General features: G+C 41.4%; 1 protein-coding gene and 1 pseudogene across 2 annotated transcripts; both read left to right on the plus strand.

Moving 5' to 3' along the window:
* Positions 1 to 1,271: 1,271 nt before the first annotated feature.
* On the plus strand, positions 1,272 to 14,621 carry LOC135564753 (zinc finger protein 501-like). Of its 2 annotated transcripts, none has more exons than XM_065010756.1 (4): positions 1,272 to 1,352; positions 1,526 to 1,668; positions 6,034 to 6,229; positions 11,402 to 14,621. In XM_065010756.1, exons 2-4 carry the CDS (start codon positions 1,660 to 1,662, stop codon positions 12,586 to 12,588), a joined length of 1,392 nt encoding a protein of 463 aa, XP_064866828.1. In that variant the 5' UTR covers positions 1,272 to 1,352; positions 1,526 to 1,659; the 3' UTR covers positions 12,589 to 14,621. The 2 variants fall into 2 exon arrangements, with proteins under 2 accessions (XP_064866828.1, XP_064866829.1); XM_065010757.1 differs by having other exon boundaries at positions 1,300 to 1,352; positions 1,535 to 1,668.
* A 568-nt stretch (positions 14,622 to 15,189) lies between these two features.
* Positions 15,190 to 20,818, plus strand: LOC115127630 (zinc finger protein 239-like; annotated as a pseudogene).
* Positions 20,819 to 23,065: the final 2,247 nt, after the last annotated feature.

Genomic DNA, 23,065 nt, shown 5'->3' on the forward strand with positions numbered 1-23,065 from the left:
ACACACACAAAAAAAGGGACTAGGCCATCAGGACATAATGAACAGAGTAGCAGTACCGAGGCAATGTGCAGGGGAACATGTGATTGAGGTAATGCAGTATGTACATGTAGTAGGGGTAAAAGGGACTAGGCCATCAGGACATAATGAACATGTGATTGAGGTAATGTAGTATGTACATGTAGTAGGGGTAAAAGGGACTAGGCCATCAGGACATAATGAACAGAGTAGCAGTACCGAGGCAATGTGCAGGGGAACATGTGATTGAGGTAATGTAGTATGTACATGTAGTAGGGGTAAAAGGGACTAGGCCATCAGGACATAATGAACAGAGTAGCAGCAGCATATTTGAAGAGTGTGAAAGTGTGTCCTTTTTTATTTAGCAAATATTTATCTTACTTTTTTTAACCCTTCATTGTTAGGAATGGGCTCGTAAGTAAGCCTTTCACTGTAAAGTCTACACCTTTTCTGTTTGGAACACATGACCAATAAAATGTGATTTGATTTGAGTAGCAGAGGAGGATGGGTACAGGGCGAGGGATCCTCGAGAGTGATTAGGAATAAAATGTGTTTCAGTAAGGTTGGTTTCTTAGTGTTCATAACCATTGCTATCAACTGTACCGCAGAAATTGAATTTAAGCCACATAAAATATGTTGTGGTGGCAGCTGCAGAGAAGTACTTGGGATTACATTATTTTAACACGGAAGAATTGCAGGGAGTGTTCTGTTTTTCATGAGGATTCAATTGGCAGGTATTTTTTCTATCACCAAGTATAATGGATTGTACAGTAGGTGGCAACATGCACCTCTAACGTTTGTTTGCTGACCTCCATAAATACTATTGAAGAAGGACTTCACGTTGGACCAATGGTTTTTATAACTAACCCAAGACGGACCACAGCCTATTGTTGCCAATGTGAGCAAATGGAACAAGCAAAAGATGAGCAGAGCTAACATTGGCTGGTTCTAGCATGTATTTGCATATTTCGATTTGGAAACGCCTACTCTTGTGCGCATGTGCAATAACTAAAGTCGATGCACTCCTAAACAAACGCACTTTTAAAAAACTTTCGCAAACGGTAAAGTCTATCAAAGTTAGTCCTATCTGTTCGTAACATATTTTAGTTTTGGAAACAAAAAACTGCACTGAGATCAAATGAGCAAAATGTCGGCCAAAATCCATCTCGCTCCATCTTCTCTCACTGCCAGCCACTGGGCTTCCTCTCACCACCATATTTGGTAGTGAGTGGAAACGCCAACCGGATGCTTCACATTTATACCTCCAGTGAAATATCTATGTCATTGTTCTCTCTGTGGCTGGACTCTCGAAGAAATCTGTTCCAAGTGGCTTTCAGGTAGACAATAGCAGAGAACAGGATTATTGGGTGAATGGGATGTTGTTGAATGTTTTCTTGACTTTTATAGCTCAGGTAAAATCTTATCCAGGATCTTACTGAAGTAAGATTAGCCTACATACATTTGAATCCAGTTTTGATATTTAAATAGACGTTTGATTGCTCTGATCTAGCTGTTTCAGTTGTAGACTTGAGACTGGAATTGCCTGCGACAATGCCATAATGGTTATCTGAACGCTGTGACAAACAACGTAACTATAGCGTACACATTTCTTGAAGAAACGTTGAAGAAAGAATAGCGTCAACAATGTATCGGGTAAGTTTGGTTGCCTTTTGTTAGCAATATAGACCTACTGTGTTTGAAATATCTAGGCCTAGTTTTCAAATTTGATCGTCCACTTCCATGTGTTCCATTTGAACAGCTAACGTTAGCTAGACAGTGGTGGAAAATGTACTAAATTCTCATACTTGAGTAAAGATATCTTTGTAGAAATGACTCGGCTAAAAGTGAAAGTCACCGAGTAAAAGTATTTGGTCTTAAATATACTATCCTGCTAAGCATTCGAAATGTAACTAGTACTTTTTGGTGTCAGGGAAAATGTATTGAGTAAAAAGTACATTATTTTATTTATAAATTACTGGAGTACAAATTGTCAAATATAATTTTAAAGTTGAGCCACCCCTTGTTTTTAGGAAACTGTGCACACAATTGTGTGACCAAATATGTAGGAAGAGGTCATTTGTGGCTGTGGTAACTAATGACAACCATAAAAGTCTAAATTGGCTATACCGTAAAAATGGCTGAAAAATATAGAAAGAATACTATTTCCCTTGAAGTAGTGATGCTGAATGTAAAAATTGCTAAACTTACCCCACTCTCCCACACTTTAAAGTAGTACTCCGGTGATTTTATTTTTTTTAAATATTTTTTTAAATAAATGTTATTGTTGAAAAGCAATATCCCAACTATAGATACAGTGAAGTACACACTTTACTGATGTCATCGGCCCCTTCCTTGCTTGAGGAACAATACAATTATTTAACACAGGTTTAACACCTACCACAAACATTGTACTTTTTAAACACTTAGCATAGACTAAGCCCTGTTGTTACCTCATATCCCAGCGTTAATGCCTTGCATTACACCTGGGAAGAAAACACTTCCATTTGCTCAAAGTTTCATTGGCTCAACTTACCCAAGGCAAACATGTGGACTATATAAGCCCACACAGCTACAAGGATGCATTTTCATGCCTGGTTTAGGAACTCAACGCTTATTAAGATCCCAACTGATGTATAGAACAATCTTAAAATTGAGATGCAAGCACCATGAAACCTCTAAGCCAAATTCAGTTTTTTGGACCCAACTTGCGTACCACTTTTTTTTAATGTGTTTTCTTTCTTCACAGACTCTATGAAATGATGACCTCTTCCTAAATATTTGGTCAAATTATTAATTTTGTGTATGGTTTCCTAGAAACAAGGCCGGCTCAACACTCTCCCCTACAGTAATATGGATAAAAACATGCCACTATTTCCAAAGTTATTATAGTACACATACATTTATTTGTAACTAGGCTATAGTGGTACAATGTCTTCTGGGACAGTTAATAGTAAAAACTTCTGTAGTATGTGCCATTACAGTTGAACTATTTAAAGAAAAAAAGAAAGCGTATTTTGTATATAATGTTGCTGCTACCGTCTCTTTTGACTGAAAATAAATAACTTCTGGACATCAGAACAGTGAATATTAGCTTCTTCTTTTCTTTAATGGGTCTGATGATCCCGACATGAAGAACATACTGCTTTCCCGGGAACTTGCCCAAATCCCCGTCATTTGCGTGAAAAGAGGACAGAGAAAAAGTGGGTTGCCTTCTGAGAATTCGTGGGCGATCGAATAAACCCCCTCTGCCTTCCGTTCTACTAGCCAATGTGCAGTCATTGGAAAATAAAATTAACGACCTACAAGGAAGATTAAACTACCAAAACTAATATCTTATGCTTCACGGAGTTGTGGCTGAATGACGACATTATCAACATACAGCTGGCTGGTTATACGCTGTATCAGCAGGATAGGACAGCGGTGTCTGGTAAGACAGGGGGTGATGGACTATGTATATTTGTAAACAACAGCTGGTGCATGACATCTAAGGAAGTATTGAGGTTTTGCTGGCCCGAGTTAGAGTACCTCATGATATGCTCTAGACCACACTATCTACCTAGAGTTTTCATCTGTATTTTTGGTAGCTGTCTACATACCACCACAGGCTGATGCTGGCACTAAGACCACACTCAATGAGCTGTATTCCGCCATAAGCATACAGGAAAATGCTCATCCAGAGGCGGTGTTCCTAGTGGCCGGGGACTTTAATGCAGGGAATCTTCTGTTTTACCAAATTTCTATCAGCATGTTAAATATGCAACCAGGGGGAGAAAAAAATCTAGACCACCTTTACTCCACACACACCTTTACTCCACACATCTGACCATAATTATATCCTCCTGATTCCTGCTTACAAGCAAAAATGAAAGCAGGAAGTCAATAAAAAAGTGGTTAGATAAAAGTGGTTAGATGAAGCAGATGCTAAGCTACAGGACTATTTTGCTAGCACAGACTGGAATATGTTCTGGGATTCTCCCGATGGCATTGAGGAGTACACCACATCAGTCATTGTCTTCATCAATAAGTAAATCAACGACGTCGTCCCCACAGTGACTACGTACATACCCAAACCAGAAGCCATGGATTACAGGCAACATCTGCACTGAGCTAAAGGCTAGCGCTGCCGCTTTCAAGGAGTGGGACTGGAACCCAGAACCTTATAAGAAATCCCGCTATGCCCTCCGAAGACCTTTAAACAGGTCAACATTCACAAGGCCGCAAGGCCAGACAGATTACCAGGACGTGTACTGCGAGCATGCTCTGACCAACTGGCAAGTGTCTTCACTGACATTTTCAACCTCTCCCTGTCCGAGTCTTTAATACCAACATGTTTTAAGCAGACCAACATAGTTCCTGTGCCCAAGAACACTAAGGTAACCTGCCTAAATGACTACCAACTTGTAGCACTCACGTCTGTAGCTATGAAGTGCTTTGAAAGGCTGGTCATGGCTCACATCAACACCATCATGCCAGAAACCCACAAGAAGTTGGGTGAATTTTGGTCCATTCCTCCTGACAGCTGGTGTAACTGAGTCAGGTTTGTAGGCCTCCTTTCTCGCACACGCTTTTTCAGTTCTGCCAACAATTTTTCTATAGGATTGAGGCCAAGGATTTGTGCTGGCCACTCCAATACCTTGACTTTGTTGTCCTTAAGCCATTTTCCCACAACTTTGGAAGTATGCTTGAGGTCATTGTCCATTTGGAAGACCCATTTGCGACCAAGCTTTAACTTCCTGACTGATGTCTTGAAATGTTGCTTCAATATATCCACATACTTTCCCCTCATGATGCCATCTATTTTATGATGTGCACCAGTCCCTCCCGCAGCAAAGTACCCCCACAACATGATGCCACCACCCCCGTGCTTCGCGTTTGGGATGGTGTTCTTCGGCTTGCAAGCCTCCCCCTTTTTCCTCCAAACATAATGATGGTCATTATGGCCAAACGGTTCTATTTTTGTTTCATCAGACCAGAGGACATTTCTCCAAAAAGTACGATCTTTGTCCCTATGTGCAGTTGCAATCCGTAGTCTGGCTTTTTTATGGTGGTTTTGGAGCAGTTGCTTCTTCCTTGCCGAGCGGCGTTTCAGGTTATATCGATATAGGACTCGTTTTACTGTGGATATAGATACTTTTGTACCCGTTTCCTCCAACATCTTCACAAGGTCCTTTGCTGTTGCTCTGGGATTGATTTGCACTTTTTGCACCAAAGTACGTTCATCTCTTGGACACCGAACGTGTCTCCTTCCTGATCGGTATGACGGCTGCGTGGTCCCATGGTCTTTATACTTGCATACTATTGTTTGTACCGATGAACGTGGTACCTTCAATTGGAAATTGCTCCCAAGGATGAACCAGACTTGTGGAGGTCTACAGTTTTTTTCTGGGGTCTTGGCTGATTTACTTTTGATTTTCCCATGATGTCAAGCAAAGAGGCACTGAGATTGAAGGTAGGCCTTGAAATACATCCACAGGTACACTGCCATTTGACTCAAATTATGTCAATTAGCCTTACAGAAGCTTCTAAAGCCATGACAATTTTCTGGACTTTTCCATGCTGTTTAAAAGGCACAGTCAACTTAGTGTATGTAAACTTCTGACCCACTGGAATTGTGACACAGTGAATATAAGTGAAATAATCTGTCTGTAATTTTTGGAAAAATGACTTTTCATGCACAAAGTAAATGACCGACTGGCCAAAACTGTAGTTTGTTAACAAGACATTTGTGGAGTGGTTGAAACACTTATGTTAGAGTCATTAAAACTTGTTTATATAAACTTCTGACTTCTACACCTGTTGTATTCGGCGCGTATGACCAATACAATTAGATTTGACTATGGTCAACTCGGCTATAGTGCTAAAATGTCTTATGGGGACAGTCAATACTACAAACTTCATTAGTAAGTGCCATTACAGTTTTTCTCAATTGCATTTTTGGAACAGTGTTGTAGAGAGATTAAAGTAATAAAATGTTTGGTCTAATGATATTCTATGTACAATACTTTGTGTCTTCACCAGGACAGAGCTAGTCCGTCCCCCTCCACCCTGCCGGGGTGCCCTGGTCACAACTCTCCTGGTAACGCCTTACTGGTGGGTCTGAAGAGGGTGTTTGTGAGGCTGGTTGACTGCAGGAAAACACCAGGGCAGAGTGGAACTGTGAGAGAAGGACACGAGGAGGATGAGAAGGAAGAAGATGGAGATTTGATTTCATCAAGTAAGAACAATGTGTGTTGATTAAACTATAATCTGCTTCTCTAACTGCTCATTGATTGATAAACAATACATATACAGGTAACTACAAAAAGAAACAGCAACATAGTGCCTTAATAGACCAGAACAGCTTAAATGTGGCTTGGCATAGTTTCCACAAGTATCTGGAACTCTATCGGAGGGATGCGACACCATTCTTCCACCAGAAATTCAATGATTTGGTGTTTTTTTTTAGATGGTGGTGGAAAACGCTGTCTGAGGTTCCCGCTCCGAAATCTCATAAGTGTTCCATTTGGTTGAGATCTGGTAACAAACGGCCAGGGCGTATGATTTGCATTGTTCCCTTTCAGTGAGGAAACTTGGCCCAATACAGCTGTGGACAGTTTGAGCGCTAGTGCACTCTACTGCAGAACATTAGTCACGCCTGACAAGGCCAATATACCCTGTGGGCAGTTTGAGCACTAGTGCACTCTAATGCAGAACATTAGTCACGCCTGACAAGGCCAATATACCCTGTGGGCAGTTTGAGCACTAGTGCACTCTACTGCAGAACATTAGTCACGCCTGACAAGGCCAATATACCCTGTGGGCAGTTTGAGCGCTAGTGCACTCTACTGCAGAACATTAGTCACGCCTGACAAGGCCAATATACCCTGTGGGCAGTTTGAGCACTAGTGCACTCTACTGCAGAACATTAGTCACGCCTGACAAGGCCAATATACCCTGTGGGCTGTTTGAGCGCTAGTGCACTCTACTGCAGAACATTAGTCACGCCTGACAAGGCCAATATAATATACCCTGTGGCAGCATGTAGCGCTAGTGCTGTTTGAGCGCTAGTGCTACTGCAGAACATTAGTCACGCCTGACAAGGCCAATATACCCTGTTTGGGCTGTTTGAGCGCTAGTGCACTCTACTGCAGAACATTAGTCACGCCTGACAAGGCCAATATACCCTGTGGGCTGTTTGAGCGCTAGTGCACAATATACCCTGTGGGCTGTTTGAGCGCTAGTGCACTCTACTGCAGAACATTAGTCACGCCTGACAAGGCCAATATACCCTGTGCTTCAGTGGAGCCCCCGCCTACCAAGGCACGGAGTCATTCCTTCAATTTCTTCCTGTCTTCATCTCGAGCTGAGCAGAACGATTTCACACATTTCTTCTAAACAAAGATTGGAATGCAATTTCAGGATTTATTCAAACTTAACTGTCCCACTAACTATGCTTACCCTTCTGGAAGTTGTGTGTCAAAGTTTGGTAACTAGTTTTGTGAAATTTCCTACCAAAATGTTTGCTAGTTATTCTTGTGGCTTTTTAGCATGTCTAACTGGTTGTAAAGGAAGATTGCTAATACGAACGAGTCTATGAAGGTTGTTAAGCCGGGTTTGAGTTCACGACCTTGCCCACAATCATGCGGTTTCACCATGTCTTTGAATAATACTCACGAGTTTAGTCTTGTATGTCTCTGCTGGATGGCTGCTCGGGCTGCCCTGGATTGATCTGGCTCATTGGACCACTGTTGCCGGCTGCGTTTAAGCACTTTAGAGAAACGTGTCGCCTTCCATAGAAGGCTTTGTGGTAACGATTTTCCTCCCCTGGGCGCCTGTACCTTGGCGTAGTCTGAGTTGGGGGATGCAGGGGTGGACCTGGGCTCGTGGTGAGATCAGATGGCGCTATCCTCCCAGCGTAGTGATATAGAGCCAGCTGATATCTCTTTTGGCATCGTGCAGGGCTCCTGTTTGGTTGGCGACGTGGTGTCTGGCCGGTTCTGCGAGGGGGCCAGAGACAATTACTTGATGCCAACACATCTTTTTAGCGAAATAACACGCTGAAGTTATGTTACACTTGGTAACCAGACTGTTTCATCCCAACGTCGTTGATGCCTTTACCATCTACACTTGCCAGTTTTAGCCTCAGCCAGCACCATATTCAGATGAGCCTTTACGTTGGTAGCCCTGCCCCCTGGTGAACAATGTATGATCGCTGGATAATTATTTTTAAGTCTGATATTGCGGGTAATGGAGTCATCAATGACTAGGGTTTTCAATTTGTCAGAGCTAATGATGGGATGCTTCGGCGGCTCAGACCCTGTAACGAGTGGAGGAGAGACCTGAGAAGGCTCTAACTCCCACTCGTTGCTTAGTGGAGAAATCCAGTTAAGTCTCTATCGGCTGAATGAGCGACACCGGTTGAGCATGCCAAAATATTTTTTTTTTCCAGAAGCCATGAGAACATTGTTAGGCTGCGGGGACTGTGAAGGGGGTTTAACACTACTACCTGTATTTACTGGGGGCACAGACGCTGTATCATTAATTCCCACACTTGCACGATTGCGTCTGAAGCCGAGCAACTCGGCTACACTCACCATAAGGCAATAGTTATCCTTTATATTAAGAGTACAGCGACTGCAATAAGAAGGCATAACGCTACTTCACTTTCTTCGGGGGGGGGCAAGGTCCTGCAGATCTATGTCCAGGTAAAAGTTGTGTGCGGACAAAAATAAGACCTTGGTAAACTTGTTAAACACAGACTTTGATTTAAATGGTTAAGAACCAAAAGCGAAAATGTTTGTCAGGTAGCCAAGAAGCAACAAACAGTACAGCAGTACGGAGAGTGTGGAAGTGCATTGCGTAGCGTCACCAGAACCTCAACCCTGCTTCGTAGGATACACCTCAGACTCAGCTGCATTCAGCCAAGCTTATGCTGCATGGGTATTCACACTTCATGGGTATGGAGGGGGCGGGGCTTGTCACAATGCCTCCATTGGATGGGAAGCTAGCTGTCTACCTAGCCTCATTGGCTACCAAAGGGATGGCTAATTCCAACACATCCCCCAGTCCCTGAACATGGTCACAATGCTGCAGATTTACCAAACTGAGCTATTGGCAGCCCTGGCTGCGAGGATCCCCACACAGAGCTCCTAGATGACAGTATTACTATGGCCGATTTCGTGTTGCGCATGTTCCGTTGCACTGTCTCAGCATTCGGGCTGGTTGACTTTGTCTTAGGTGCCGGAGAGAGACCAGCTGGACAGGCAAAGGCACTTTCTCCTACGGGGTTGTTCGGCTCGGCCTTGACATCTATGCAGGACACGGTTCTTCACGGCTCTGAAGTATTTTTCCGCCAAGGCAGGACTGTCTTCGAGAGGATTTGCAGACAAAGGCCCGGCAGTAAGCTGGCTGCCCTGACTTCCGTATCTACACCCAAGTCTGCTCCTGTTCCCTCAAGAACAGCCTCAGTCTGCTTGGCACATTTACTCCTTAAGGTAAAGTGAAAGCTGGTCCCTCTGCGAAGTGGGGAAAGCAGCAGCTCCCGGGAGCACCTATCACGATGAGAGAGAATCATCCCTAGATTTTCATTGTGAAAGCGGTACCCCTCAAGTGGGTACCACCCCAATCTGGATGGGTACCTAAGTGCCCATTTTCAGGCCTTTAAAGTGCCATCTCAAGCAATTTCTCTCAGGACAGCTGGTACAGCCAGTTCCCAAGAGGGGCTGGACTTTGTCCCATTTTAGACCTGCATCCCTTTAACAGGCATTTTAAGGTCTACAAGTTCAGAACCAATCGGCCATTTTTTATTTTACCTTTATTTAACTAGGCAAGTCAGTTAAGAACAAATTCTTATTTTCAATGAAGGCTTAGGAACAGTGTGTTAACTGCCTGTTCAGGGGCAGAACAACATATTTGTACCTTGTCAGCTCGGGGATTTGAACTTGCAACCTTTTGGTTACTAGTCCAATGCTCTAACCACTAGGCTACCCTGCCACCCATGTTTTTATTTTTATTTTTTATTTATTTCACCTTTATTTAACCAGGTAGGCTAGTTGAGAACAAGTTCTCATTTGCAACTGCGACCTGGCCAAGATAAAGCATAGCAGTGTGAGCAGACAACACAGAGTTACACATGGAATAAACAATTAACAAGTCAATAACACAATAGGAAGAAAAAAAAGGGGAGTCTATATACATTGTGTGCAAAAGGCATGAGGTAGGCGAATAATTACAATTTTGCAGATTAACACTGGAGTGATAAATGATCAGATGGTCATGTACAGGTAGAGATATTGGTGTGCAAAAGAGCATGGAGGTGTTTGGTTCACCTCCATCTCATGGGCGATGGATATTTGTACTGCGGCCAGTTGTGCATCACCACACACTTTTGTGAGGTTTTATCGCTTGGATGTCATTGCCCCAGCGTAGCCCACAGTGTTCTTATGGCTGGGACGGGAGAGGGTTGTTGAAAGGCAGTGCACAGTTTTGCAATATACCCAGATGCCACAGGTTTGTTGTTGGGTTGGAACCCTAGGTGGTCTGCCGTGGGCCATTTCATTTGGTGTTGGGTTGGAACCCTAGGTGGTCTGCCGTGGGCCATTTCATTTGGTGTTGGGTTGGAACCCTAGGTGGTCTGCCGTGGGCCATTTCATTTGGTGTTGGGTTGGAACCCTAGTGTGGCCTAGGTGGCCGTGGGCCATTTCATTTGGTGTTGGGTTGGAACCCTAGGTGGTCTGCCGTGGGCCATTTCATTTGGTGTTGGGTTGGGTCGTGATTTCACATCCCCTGAGTTTCCTGACTAAAGGGGAACCTACAGTTATGACTAGAACTAATGTTCAATGAAAGAGGCAAACAAAGGACAACAGTTGTTTGTCCTCACACCGCCATGTTCAGATTAAGAGCGGTACTGAATTGAAGGAATGACTCCGTACCTTGGTTTTATCACATGAGAAGGTGGGACTTCTGGTGCGGCACGGTGTTCATTGGCCTTGTCAAGCGTGATTCTAATGTTCCTCAGTAGAGGGCGCTAGTACGTGAAATCCCTATAGCTGTACCTTGTTTCCCTCCTTCAGGGAACAGTAGTTAAAGTAATAACTATGTTTTTTTATGCTCATTTTTTATGTTCACTCATTCAGTGAACACTCATGCCCTGTGGATGGGGGTATTGTCATCAACCATAGGTTGAAGGTGAACACTCAATGGCTCTACATTTATTGGCGTTTACTTTGCCCTCTAAGTGGTTGAGTGGATCTAAAGCATGCCAGGAAAATGTATCCAACACCATAAGAGCCGCCAGAACCCTCATTTCCTCAAGTGTTTCCTTTTATTTTGGCAGTTATGTTTATACTGAGGGTAGTATTTGTTTATGCATTGCAAAACCTAGTTATTCAATGTCTTTGCTTCACAGGGGACCCCCCTAACCGTCATTCTCTCAGTGGGAGGGGCTTATCATCTGGGGAGCCTCAACATCATGTTGCTGACGAGGCAAAAAAGAGTCTCTACAGATCAGAACAACTCAGGAAACCCCAGCAGAGAGGTTTAGGGAAGAAACCTCACCACTGCTGCTCTGACTGTGGGAAGAGTTTCACTAGAAGGAGTGGCTTCATTATTCACCAGCGGATTCACACCGGAGAGAAACCATACTGCTGCTCTCAGTGTGGGAAGAGTTTCACCTGTCCAGGAGGTCTTAAGTTACACCATAGAATCCATACAGGAGAGAATCCGTACAGATGTTCACAGTGTGGGAAGAGTTTCGCTGCTTCTAACACCTTAAAATCTCATCTGAGAATACATACAGGGGAGAAGCCTTATCCCTGCCTTGATTGTGGGAAATGCTTTGCTAATGCAGGAACCCTAACCATACACAAGCGTGTACACACTGGAGAGAAGCCTTATAGCTGTGATCAGTGTGGAAAGTGCTTTTCTCTTTCAGAAAATCTAACCATACACCGGCGCATACACACTGGAGAGAAACCTTATGTTTGTTATCAGTGTGGGAAGAGCTTCACTCAGTCAGGAGACCTGACTACACACCAGCGAACACACACTGGAGAGAAGCCTTATAAATGTGATCAATGTGGAAAGAGCTTTGCTCTCGCTTCGTCCCTGACTAGACACCAGCGAACACACACTGGAGAGAAGCCTTATAGCTGTGATCAGTGTGGGAAGAGCTTTGCTCGAGCTTCCAACCTGTCTACACACCAGCGAACACACACTGGAGAGACACCTCACAGCTGTGATCAGTGTGGTAAGAGTTTTAGTCAGTCAAGAGATCTGATTACACACCAGCGAACACACACTGGAAAGCGGCCTTATAGTTGTGATCAGTGTGGGAAGAGTTTTAGTCAGTCAGGGAACCTGATTAGACACCAGCGAATACACACTGGACAGAGGCTTTATAGCTGTGATCAGTGTGGGAAGAGTTTTAGTCAGTCAGGGAACCTGACTAGACACCAGCGAACACACACTGTAGAGAACCCTTATATCTGTGTATGTGGAAAGATATTTGTTCATTTAGGGCCAATGAAAAAACACCAGAAAGCACAAACGTGTCTTTCAACTCCCTCCTATCTGACACCGGTTCCAGATCCCTAAATAATGGATCAATAGAAAACATCTAGTGAACAGTCATATCCATATCTCATGCTTAAACGGTTGACTTAGTCTGATCACCATGGTAACCTGTTTGGAACATAGATGCGGTAAAGAAGTCAATTGAACTCGAGCAAAACAATGGAATTGCCATGGAAAGAAAAGGCCATTGGGGAATAATCCTGAATCTCTTCATTGCCCCCCAGAAAAATTATCCTACGTTTAGACTATTCTTTATATGTGTATGTCACAATATATTGAGGTACAAATCAGAGTATAATGCTTGTATGGATGTCAACCCTAACAATAAATGTTACTTTCCCCAATCAACTGCATTAGTTAAAAAATAATTGACTACCACCACCGATGTCTGTATGCTAGCTATGCTAACCAGCTTATACTAACTGGAGTTAGCATTTAGAAGTCACTTCTCAACTTTTAAATGTTACCTGCGAAAACAGCCAAATATATCCAAATCGGACTTAAGTAACCACATTGTGAGCCTGTTACAATACATACATTCGTAAAGTATTCATACCCCTTGACTTCCACATTTTGTTACATTACAGCCTTATTCTAAAATGTATTAAATACTCCCCCCCCTAAATCTACACACAATACCCAATAATGACAATGTGAAAAGTTTAGGAATTTTAGCAAATGTATTTTATTTTATTTTTATTTTTTAAAGATGCATACCTTATTTACATAAGTATTCAGACCTGTTTCTATGAGACTCAAAATTGAGCTCAGGTGCATTCTGTTTCCATTGAGATGTTTCTACAACTTGATTGGAGTCTACCTGTGGTAAATTCAGTTGATTGGACATGATTAGGAAGGGCACACAACGGTCTATATAAGGTCCCACAGTTGGCCGTTCATGTCAGAGCAAAAACCAAGCCATGAGGTTGAAGGAATTGTCTGTAGAGCGCCACGGTAGGATTGTGTCGAGGCACAGATCTGAGGAAGGAACCAAAACATTTCTGCAGCATTGAAGGTCCCCAAGGACACAGTGGCCTCCATCATTCTGAAATGGAAGATGTTTGGAACCACCAAGACTATTCCATTTCAGAATAAGGCTGTAATGGGGGGTACACATCCTGTAGAAAAAACAAATACCTCTGCACTGCTTTGCGAAGCGCAAGAAGAATGAATTCCCTGACTTCTACTGAGGTCGTATCACCATAAATGCTGCATGGCCGATGCAGATGTCAGATTGACCATAGAGCGCCCAGATGCACAATGTTCTTCTCTCTCCAAAACGCTCTCTCTCCTGCCAATTTGTGCACATTCATTGTTTCATAACTTCATTGTGTGAATTGTTTGCATTTGATATCACTTCCCCATTACATATCACCAGTAGTACATTCTAACATTAATTCCTGTAATTTCTAATCTGCAATGTTTGTTACTTTGGTTACAGTAATTTCTGTTAATGCATTCAATATAATTATTCCAGTATTATTGTCGGAGTCGACACGTTGTTTGCAGACCGCACAACCTATGCTGCACTTGAGAGAAACGAGTTTTGGTTGATTTCATTCCATTTATGAGTTTTGTCATTTTAGTCAGTCTTTTGTTTGGAGCCTCCTGTCAATGTTGAGTAAGGACCCACATGCATAGAAAATGATGTACTTTTTACTCCATACATTGACACCCCAAAAAACTCATTACATTTGGAATGCTAAGCAGGACAGGAAAATGGTTCAACTCATGCACTAATCAAGAGGTCATCCCTAGTGCCTCTGATTTTTTTATTTACCTTTGTTTAACTAGGCAAGTCAGTTAAGAACTCATTCTTATTTTCAATGACGGCCTAGGAACAGTGGGTTAACTGCCTTGTTCAGGGACAGAACGACAGATTTTTACCTTGTCAGCTCATCGATTGGATTTTGCAACCTTTCGGTTTCAAGTCCAACGCTCTAACCACTAGGCTACCTGGTCAGGTAGACTCACGAAACACTTATTTCTTTGTAAATTGTGTTGTAGTGTGCCACTGGCCATCTGTAAAATAAACAATTGAGCTGTCTGGTTTACTTCGTATGACATTTGAAATTATTCATACTTTTACTTTTGATACTTAATTAAATTTGAGAAATTACACTTTTGATACTTAAGTATATTTAAAACTAAAGACTTTTACTCAAATAGTATTTTACTGGGTGACTTCCAACTTTTACTTTAGTCATTTTCTATTAAGATATATTTACTTTTACTCATTTTCTATTAAGATATATTTACTTTTACTCAAGTATGACGATTAGGTATTTTTTCCACCCCTGTGCAGCACTAGTTAGTTAGTTGGTTTTTCCCAACGCGTAATGAATTCAGACGACAGAGTAGTAGGCTGATACACAGCCAATACAGTACGTAGCTGCATGCATCTATAACAATTGTATGCGGACCGCCATAATACCAAAGAAGAAGAAGACCACTTCCTTCACCACAGCTTTGAGTCTGCTGCGTGAAGCGGAAGAAGTATGAATGCACTGACTGCTGCGCAGGTTGCATTGCTGTAAATGCTGCATGGCCACTGCAGACTTCGAATTGAACATACATCGGGTTTTACTGGTTCGTTGCACGGATAGCGCAGCGGTAATCCGTCTGGTATTTACAAGGCTACACTTACTGGGCCTCAGACAATTAACTATCTGGACTTTCGAAGGGGACGTTGTTCCAACAGACTCTCGGGTAGAGTTAAGACGAACAGACAACATGATTATTGGTGGATAGGGTGTTGAACGTTTTATTGACTCTTAATAGATAATGTAAAATATTATCCAGGATCTTCCTGAAGTAAGATTAGCCTACATCAGACATTTATTTGTCACAATTTAAATCGAGTTGTGATATTTAAAATTACGTTTGATTGCTCTGGTCTAGCTGTTCTTTATATGCATGCTATGACAAAGAATAACTAGTGTACGGTACACATTTACTGTCCTTTTTTTTATTTGAAGAAACGTTGACGAAAGAATAGCTTCGACGATGGATCTGGTACGTTTGGTTTACTTGTATTAACAGTATAAAATGTATTGGCCTAGTTTATCTTCGAACTTCCATAACATTCATTCCAGTTGAACAGCTGGACAAAAGCAATGATGGTAATAAACACTTGGGATATTTTGTCCTTCAGCAAAGTAGCCTACTAGCCTAAAGCCCTCAGATTGATACAAGGCAATGCGCAACGAGCAGGTAAAGTCAGAACCATGGAGAAATAAGCCAGAATGTTGTTTTTACATGGAAGCCAATCCAGAAACCTATGCCATTACAACCTACGTGTTGTGATTGTGTTGTTTGATGCTGTTAGTTCATATGCCTTGACACAGCCGATACAAGAAGGCAGAGACGGAGAGCACAACATATTTTGGCTGTAATTTACTTGCCTATTTAAATCAAATCAAATGTAAAAATCGGACTTCTAAACAAATATTGATTTAGAGTTACCTCAAGTCGCAAAGAAAACAGGGGCTGCCTCCACTATTTAAGCACCATTTCAACATCATCTAATCACCAATACTTAGTCTACTAAATTGACAACTAAAAGATACCAACAGAGATTTAGTCCGATCAACCTAAGCTAAATATGTCTATCCATGGTACTGATATCTGTGTGTGAGTGCAAATAGAAAAAAACATGTTCACGCACCCAATTTGTAGAGAAACGCTAATGCCATCCTCCTCTTTCATGTTCCCTGAACGGTCTATAACTCTGTCACGCTTGTAGTAGTTGTTGTCCTAGGCTACCTGGCTAGAATGCTTGCTCGCGAGCCTAATTTCCATGCATAGTCAAGGATGCGCCAGGCCAGCTAGTTAATAACCCATTTTGAAATTATTAATCTTCCTGAGAAGTAACTGAGATGCGCATCTCGCTATGCACTGGTAAAACATTTCATTGGGACAAATATTATTTTATATGTTGTTATATTCCATTATATTATAGTCGTGGGTTTTCAGTATTTCCTGTGCCTATTTAGCTGAAATTCTTTCATAGGATTAAAACAGCACCATAGATTCCATAAAGTGACCATTGGACTTAAACATTTAACTTTGTATCTGCAACCGGTTTTATTACATGTTACGTGCACATTTATGTCCACTAACAACCAACGATGTGCGACCTTTTTTGTAGCTTTTCTGATATTGCTCATTTCTTTTCAGGCAAATCTCAGAGTTCTATCTGAACGGGTCAGCAACTTGGAAACTGTACAGCTGCTATATAACATTAGCTTGCTTGTCCAAAGTCCAGCAGCTAGCCTCTGTAGCTCGCTTGTTAACACCAGTCAGCTGAAAGCAAGCTAGCTAGTTTAGCCTCGCACTTCAACGTTTTTGGTGATTTCGGTAATGTAGCTGTTTACTTTGTGCATATAGCCTACATAATATCGCTGAATCTACGTTTAAACTCAGAATATGCTATTCTGTTCTTTGGAATGTTTTCCGTTTCCCAATGTTTCTTAATTCCTGCCTACAGATGTATTAGACTTTTTAAAATGTAGACAACATGCATCATTGTTGGATTCTTATTGTATAGGCCTACCTCAAGTCCCGGCAGTGTTTTAACTTCATTTAAACTATTTACTTAAAAAATGAATCATTTATTTAATAGACCAATTTCAGGATTTAATTTAATCATATAAATGTACCATATTGTATAGTGTTAAATGTTTTATAGGGTTAAATAATGGTAGGCTAACATCAAACCCATGGCACTCACGCTAGCTCCACTTCTGCCTAGATAATATGTTGACGAATCCCTAATTGTCTTTCTGTCCTTCCAAAGTGTGCACTTATTCACTTCCCTTCACTGATTGGAAATGAAATGACTGGTATAAAATATTGTGGATACACCCACTAGCCATGACTCCATCAATCTAATTGTGTTTCTCTTTGGTACAATTTTCACAACTCTAAGCACAAAAATATGTTTCAAGCTTAAAAATATTTTCCTGTCATTTGTTTTTAAACTGCTAAAAACTGAACTACGAAACCAGAATTATATAGTGTGTAGTTAACTTTTGTTTTTTAAGTACTAAAATAAATTAGTTTATTCCATTCATTATCTGAGTGTTGTTGATGCACTGTAAGCTGTTGATTTTTAGATGAGGATGCTGTTACAGTAACAAGTCACAAAGTGGATCTTGAGCAATGTTGCATGGGGCAGAAATTGCACCAGGTTACACAATACCTTTTTACTGTAGGCTTCTGCTACATTTTACAATACCAATATGATGGTTTCTTCTATGTATGTACTGTATAAGGATACTGAAACTATGAGACTGACATTTTCTCAACATGCTCCAAGTGGGATAACTAGCAGCAGTAGTTCTGGTGTTTAGGTTTTTCATCACTGGTTATTTGAACAAATCATGATTTAGCAGGTGTTACCATCTGTCACATTTCGGAAGGGGAGTGGACATTCAGCCAGTATCTTGAGAGAGACTGGGGAGCTCCTCATTCCGGTTCTGCTCCTCGTTCTAGCATCTCCTAATCTCTCCCAATATGTATGAACCCAGAACTTAATCGAGTGACTGACCAATTACGTGACACTTAAATTCTGTGTTAACCATCATTAACTCAGGGTGAAAGATGTGTTCAACTCCACTGAACGTTGAATCAAAGGTTCTGAACATCAGACTGGATATTACAAAAATATATACCACTTCCATTTGAAAAATTACGTGATTGATAAACTGTACATGTGTAAAGTAGTGAACGATGACACACTTCAGGAGAATGGTGCATCCTTATACCTCCTGTCAATCATAGATTTAGACTAAAGTAATCGAACGTTTGGTCTAATGATATTCTATGTACAATACTTCCTGTGTTCACCAGGACAGAGCTAGTCCGTCCCCCTCCACCCTGCCAGAGTCCCCGGGTTGCAACTCTTCCGGTAGCGCTTTACTGTTGGGTCTGAAGAGGGTGTCGGTGCGGCTGGTCGACTGCAGGAAAACAGCAGGGCAGAGTGGAACTGTGATAAAAGGACACGAGGAGGGAGATTTGATTTCATCAAGTAAGAACAATGGGGTGTGTGGATTAGATTACAATCTGCTTCTGCAACTTCTGTTGATTTGATAAAAAATATACACTCAGTTACTAGTTTATTAGGTCACACATCTAGTACTGGGTCGGACCCTCCTTTTGCCTCCAGAACAGCCGGAATTCTTTGGTGCATTGGTTCTACAAGGTGTCAAATGTTCCCCAGGGATGTTGGTCCATTCTAACGCGATGGCATTACGCAGTTGCTGCAGATTGGACGGCTACACTTTCATGCTGCCAACTCATCCCAAATATACTCGATTGGGTTTGCTCAGCAACAATGTTCAGATACGTTGTAGTGTTCAATCGATGCTCAATTGGTATCAAGGGACCTAAAGTGTGCCTGGAAAACATTCCCCACACCAGATCACCACCTCGACTAGCCTGTACCGTTGACACCAGGCTGGATGGGTCAATGGACTCACCGCCATGTGACCCACTGTATGTAGGAGCGATCAATTTTTGTGAAAGGGGGGGTGGACCGAATAAACTGTCCGCTGAGTGTATGTTGCTATATTATTTGTTTATGGACCCATATTTCCAAAACCTAGTTACTCAATGTCTTTTGTTTCAAAGGGGACTCGCATAACCATCACTCTTTCAGTGGAAGGTACTTATCATCTGGGGAGCCTCAACAACATCATGTTGCTGAAGAGGCAGAGAAGAGTCTCTCCAGATCAGATCACCTCAAGAAACACCAGCAGAGAAGTACAGTGAAGAAACCTCACCACTGTTACTCTGACTTTGGGAAGAATTTTACTAGACTGAGGTCCTTAATTCACCAGCAGATTCACACTGGAGAGAAACTGTACTGCTGCTCTCAGTGTGGGAGGGGTTTTACTGCATCTAATGCCTTAAAATATCATCTGAAAATTCATACAGGGGAGAGGCCTTACCCCTGCCTTGATTGTGGGAAAAGCTTTGCTAATTCAGGAGGCCTGACCATACACAAGCGTTTACACACCGGAGAGAAACCTTATAGCTGTGAACAGTGTAGGAAGAGCTTCAATCAGTCAGGACACCTGACTACACACCAGCGAACACACACTGGAGAGAGGCCTTATAGCTGTGATCAATGTGGGAAGAGATTCAATCAGTCAGGAGAGCTGACTACACACCAGCGAACACATACTGGACAGAGGCCTTATAGCTGTGATCAATGTGGGAAGAGATTCAATCAGTCAGGAGAGCTGACTACACATAAGCTAACACACACTGGAGAGAGACCATACGTCTGTCTATGTGGAAAAGGCTTTGCTCGAGCTTCCACCCTGACTAGACACCAGCGAACACACACTGGAGAGAAACCTTATAGCTGTGATCAGTGTGGAAAGAGCTTTTCTCAAACGTTCTCCCTGACTAAACACAAGCTAACACACACTGGAGAGAAAGAAGCCTTATATCTGTGATCAGTGTGGGAAGAGTTTCAGTCAGTTATGGACCCTTTATTCACACCAGTGAAGACACACTGTAAGTCGCTCTGGATAAGAGCGTCTGCTAAATGACTTAAATGTAAATGTTAAATGAGAAGGAACCTTATGTCTGTCTAGGTGGGGAGAGCTTTGTGTTTATTTAGGGCCAATGAGAAGAAAAAAAACACCAGAAAACACAAACATGCCGTATTTCCTCTCCCTTCCTTCCAGCACCGGTTGCAGACCCATACATAAAGGATCAATAGAAAACATCTAGTGAACAGTCATATCCATCTCCCATTCTTAAACAGTTGCCTTAGTCTGATCACCATGGTAACCTCTGTGCAGCATAATATGCAGCTCTGATCTAGGATCAGGTCTCCCCTGTGTCTATAATATCACACATTGGGATCTAAATGGATAAATGTTATCATAGGAAATGTTATAGTGAACCTGTGGGGGGGGGGTTGATAATTGTATCTTCTTTCATATACTCATGATACTATTATTAAATGTCATCATGTAGAATAATGTTTCAACAATACGTGTATATTCATTTATTCAATTGATCAATACATTCAATAAATTATCTTCTAAATAAGAACTTATCACTTTCATTTTGAACATTTATATCTACATTCATTAAAAGGATCCTAAAACAAATCAATGAGGCATTGAATAATATTCATGAGGTCAAGGAAAGAACTATGTAGGCTGTCTTGTAACAACGGTTAATGTACTAACTTTTAGATTTTATAATGTAATAAAACCAGTAAATGTAATATCTTGTTGGTTAATATGATAAAATGTTGAATTGTTATAGTATGACTTTTTCCACTTAATGTAACAAGTTACGTTATCAGTCAGGTGAGTAACAACTTTTTAAATGAATAACATAATGACTTCAACCAATCATATAACACCTAAACCAATGTTTAATGTGTTACTTCACTAATGTTAATGCACATACCACCCTCCACCAATTACAAACCCACACACAAACCTATTCACCTGTACTCACACTGTCACGTTCGTCGTAATGAGTAGACCAAGCGTGAATAGAGTTCCACATGTTTAATAAAGAGAAACTCAAAGCATAAACGAAACGTGAAGCTACTGGTGTGCACTCAGGCAACATACACTCTAATCATCAAATCGTATTGGTCACATGCATATATTTAGCAGATGTTATTGCCGGTGTGGAAATGCTTGTGTTCCTAGCTTGAACAGTGCAGTAATATCTAACAATATACACACTTCTAAAAGTAAAATAACGTAATTATTGAAATATACACGCCTGTACAATTTTATATATTATATATATATATATATATATATGATAAAAAATGAACAGAATGAATCTGTAGGCCTTATAGTCAATGAGCCAGGGTGATCGGTTGTCTCAATTGGGGTGAAAATGTCTCATGTAGATTTGTTTTAAGGTCTGTCCCTGGAGTAAAATGTGTTCTATCATTGCAGCAATGGTAGCTTTCTGTGTGTTATCACTATTTCTATTCATCCCTCCATCCCATTCAGTTTTCCCATTGGGGTTTCACCCCATGACAATGTCAGCATACAGGTTATTACTCATGTTATTACTCATGTATACCCTTTAATCATTGCTCATTGGAAAGCTTAGATTCACAGCTGTCCATTCAGATCAACAGAACTTTGATCTTCGACCTCTAGAATACAGACTTACCTGTATACACTTGAGTGCACAAAATATTAAGAACACTTTCCTAATGTTGAGTTGCCCCCACCCCCCTTTGCCCTTAGAACACCCTCAATGTCTTTTTTGAATGGACTCTACAAGGTGTCAAAAGTGTTCCACAGGGATGCTGGCCCATGTTGACTCAATGCTTCCCACAGTTGTGTCAAGTATGCTGGATGTCCTTTAGGTTGCAGTTCTTGAGACAAACCGGTGCTCCTGGCACTTACTACCATACTCTGTTCAAAGGCACTTCAATATGTTTTTCTTGCACATTCAACATCAATGGCACACATACACAATACATGTCTCAATTGTCTCGAGGCTTAAAAATCCCTTTTTAACCTGTCTCCTCCCCTTCATCTACATTGATTTGAAGTGGCTTTAACAAGTGACATCAATAAGTGATCACAACTTTCACTTGGATTCACCTGTTCAGTCTATGTCATGGAAAGAGCAGGTGATCATAATGTTTTGTCATCTCAGTGTATGTCCATTAATATGTTATGAATATATTGTGTCATGAAAATGTTGAAATTCCTCACTACATGTAACTATTGAGTGTTTCTGTATCTCACTTGTAGAAACGGGCTTGCTACATTTTCTGGTTGTAAGCAAATCACAATATCCAGAATTCATAGCGATTTCAGGACTTGGAGAACCGCCCCGTGAAGGTTTATCCAGTTGATGTGAGAAATATTAAAATGTTTGTTTGTAGCCACAACTTTGAACCAGGGGATTTTGAAAACTGAACTGAAGTCTCAACTCATTGGGTTGCCATGTCGTCAAACATTGAGAAGTGATGCTATTCTATCAAATAATGTTTCCCCTCTTTTTTTCCTCTTCATTTCAAAGATGAAGGCATCCAGTCAGCCAACATCAGAGCAGCAGAAAAGAGGACAATCGGATGTAAGGTCGCTAACAAACTAGCTAGCTAGTAAACTACATTTGTATATCTAAACCAAAATCTAGCTAGCTTTCCTGATACGCTGGCTAGACATTCCAAAGCATATCAATGTAATTAGCCATCTGTTATCTGGCTATGTGATTTGTTCCTTTTTGAGCTCGTTAGGTATTAGTAAGGAGGAGATTATCTGGGTGACTAACTGGTGTCTGTTGGGGGTGTGTATCAGTGGAGGCTTCTCCTGAGGAAGGGGAGGACCATCCTCAGTGATTTTTCAGAAGCATTTCAATTGTAAAACATTGAAGTTATCCTTTTTAAATGAAACTATACTAAATATAATCACATTACAAAGTAATTGATTAAAACATCTCCGCATGTGTATTTCCCACCGTGACGCATGGAGTAGGAGGTGTT

This window comes from Oncorhynchus nerka, linkage group LG26, assembly GCF_034236695.1.
Source record: "Oncorhynchus nerka isolate Pitt River linkage group LG26, Oner_Uvic_2.0, whole genome shotgun sequence".
In the NCBI taxonomy this organism is placed as follows: Eukaryota; Metazoa; Chordata; class Actinopteri; order Salmoniformes; family Salmonidae; genus Oncorhynchus; species Oncorhynchus nerka.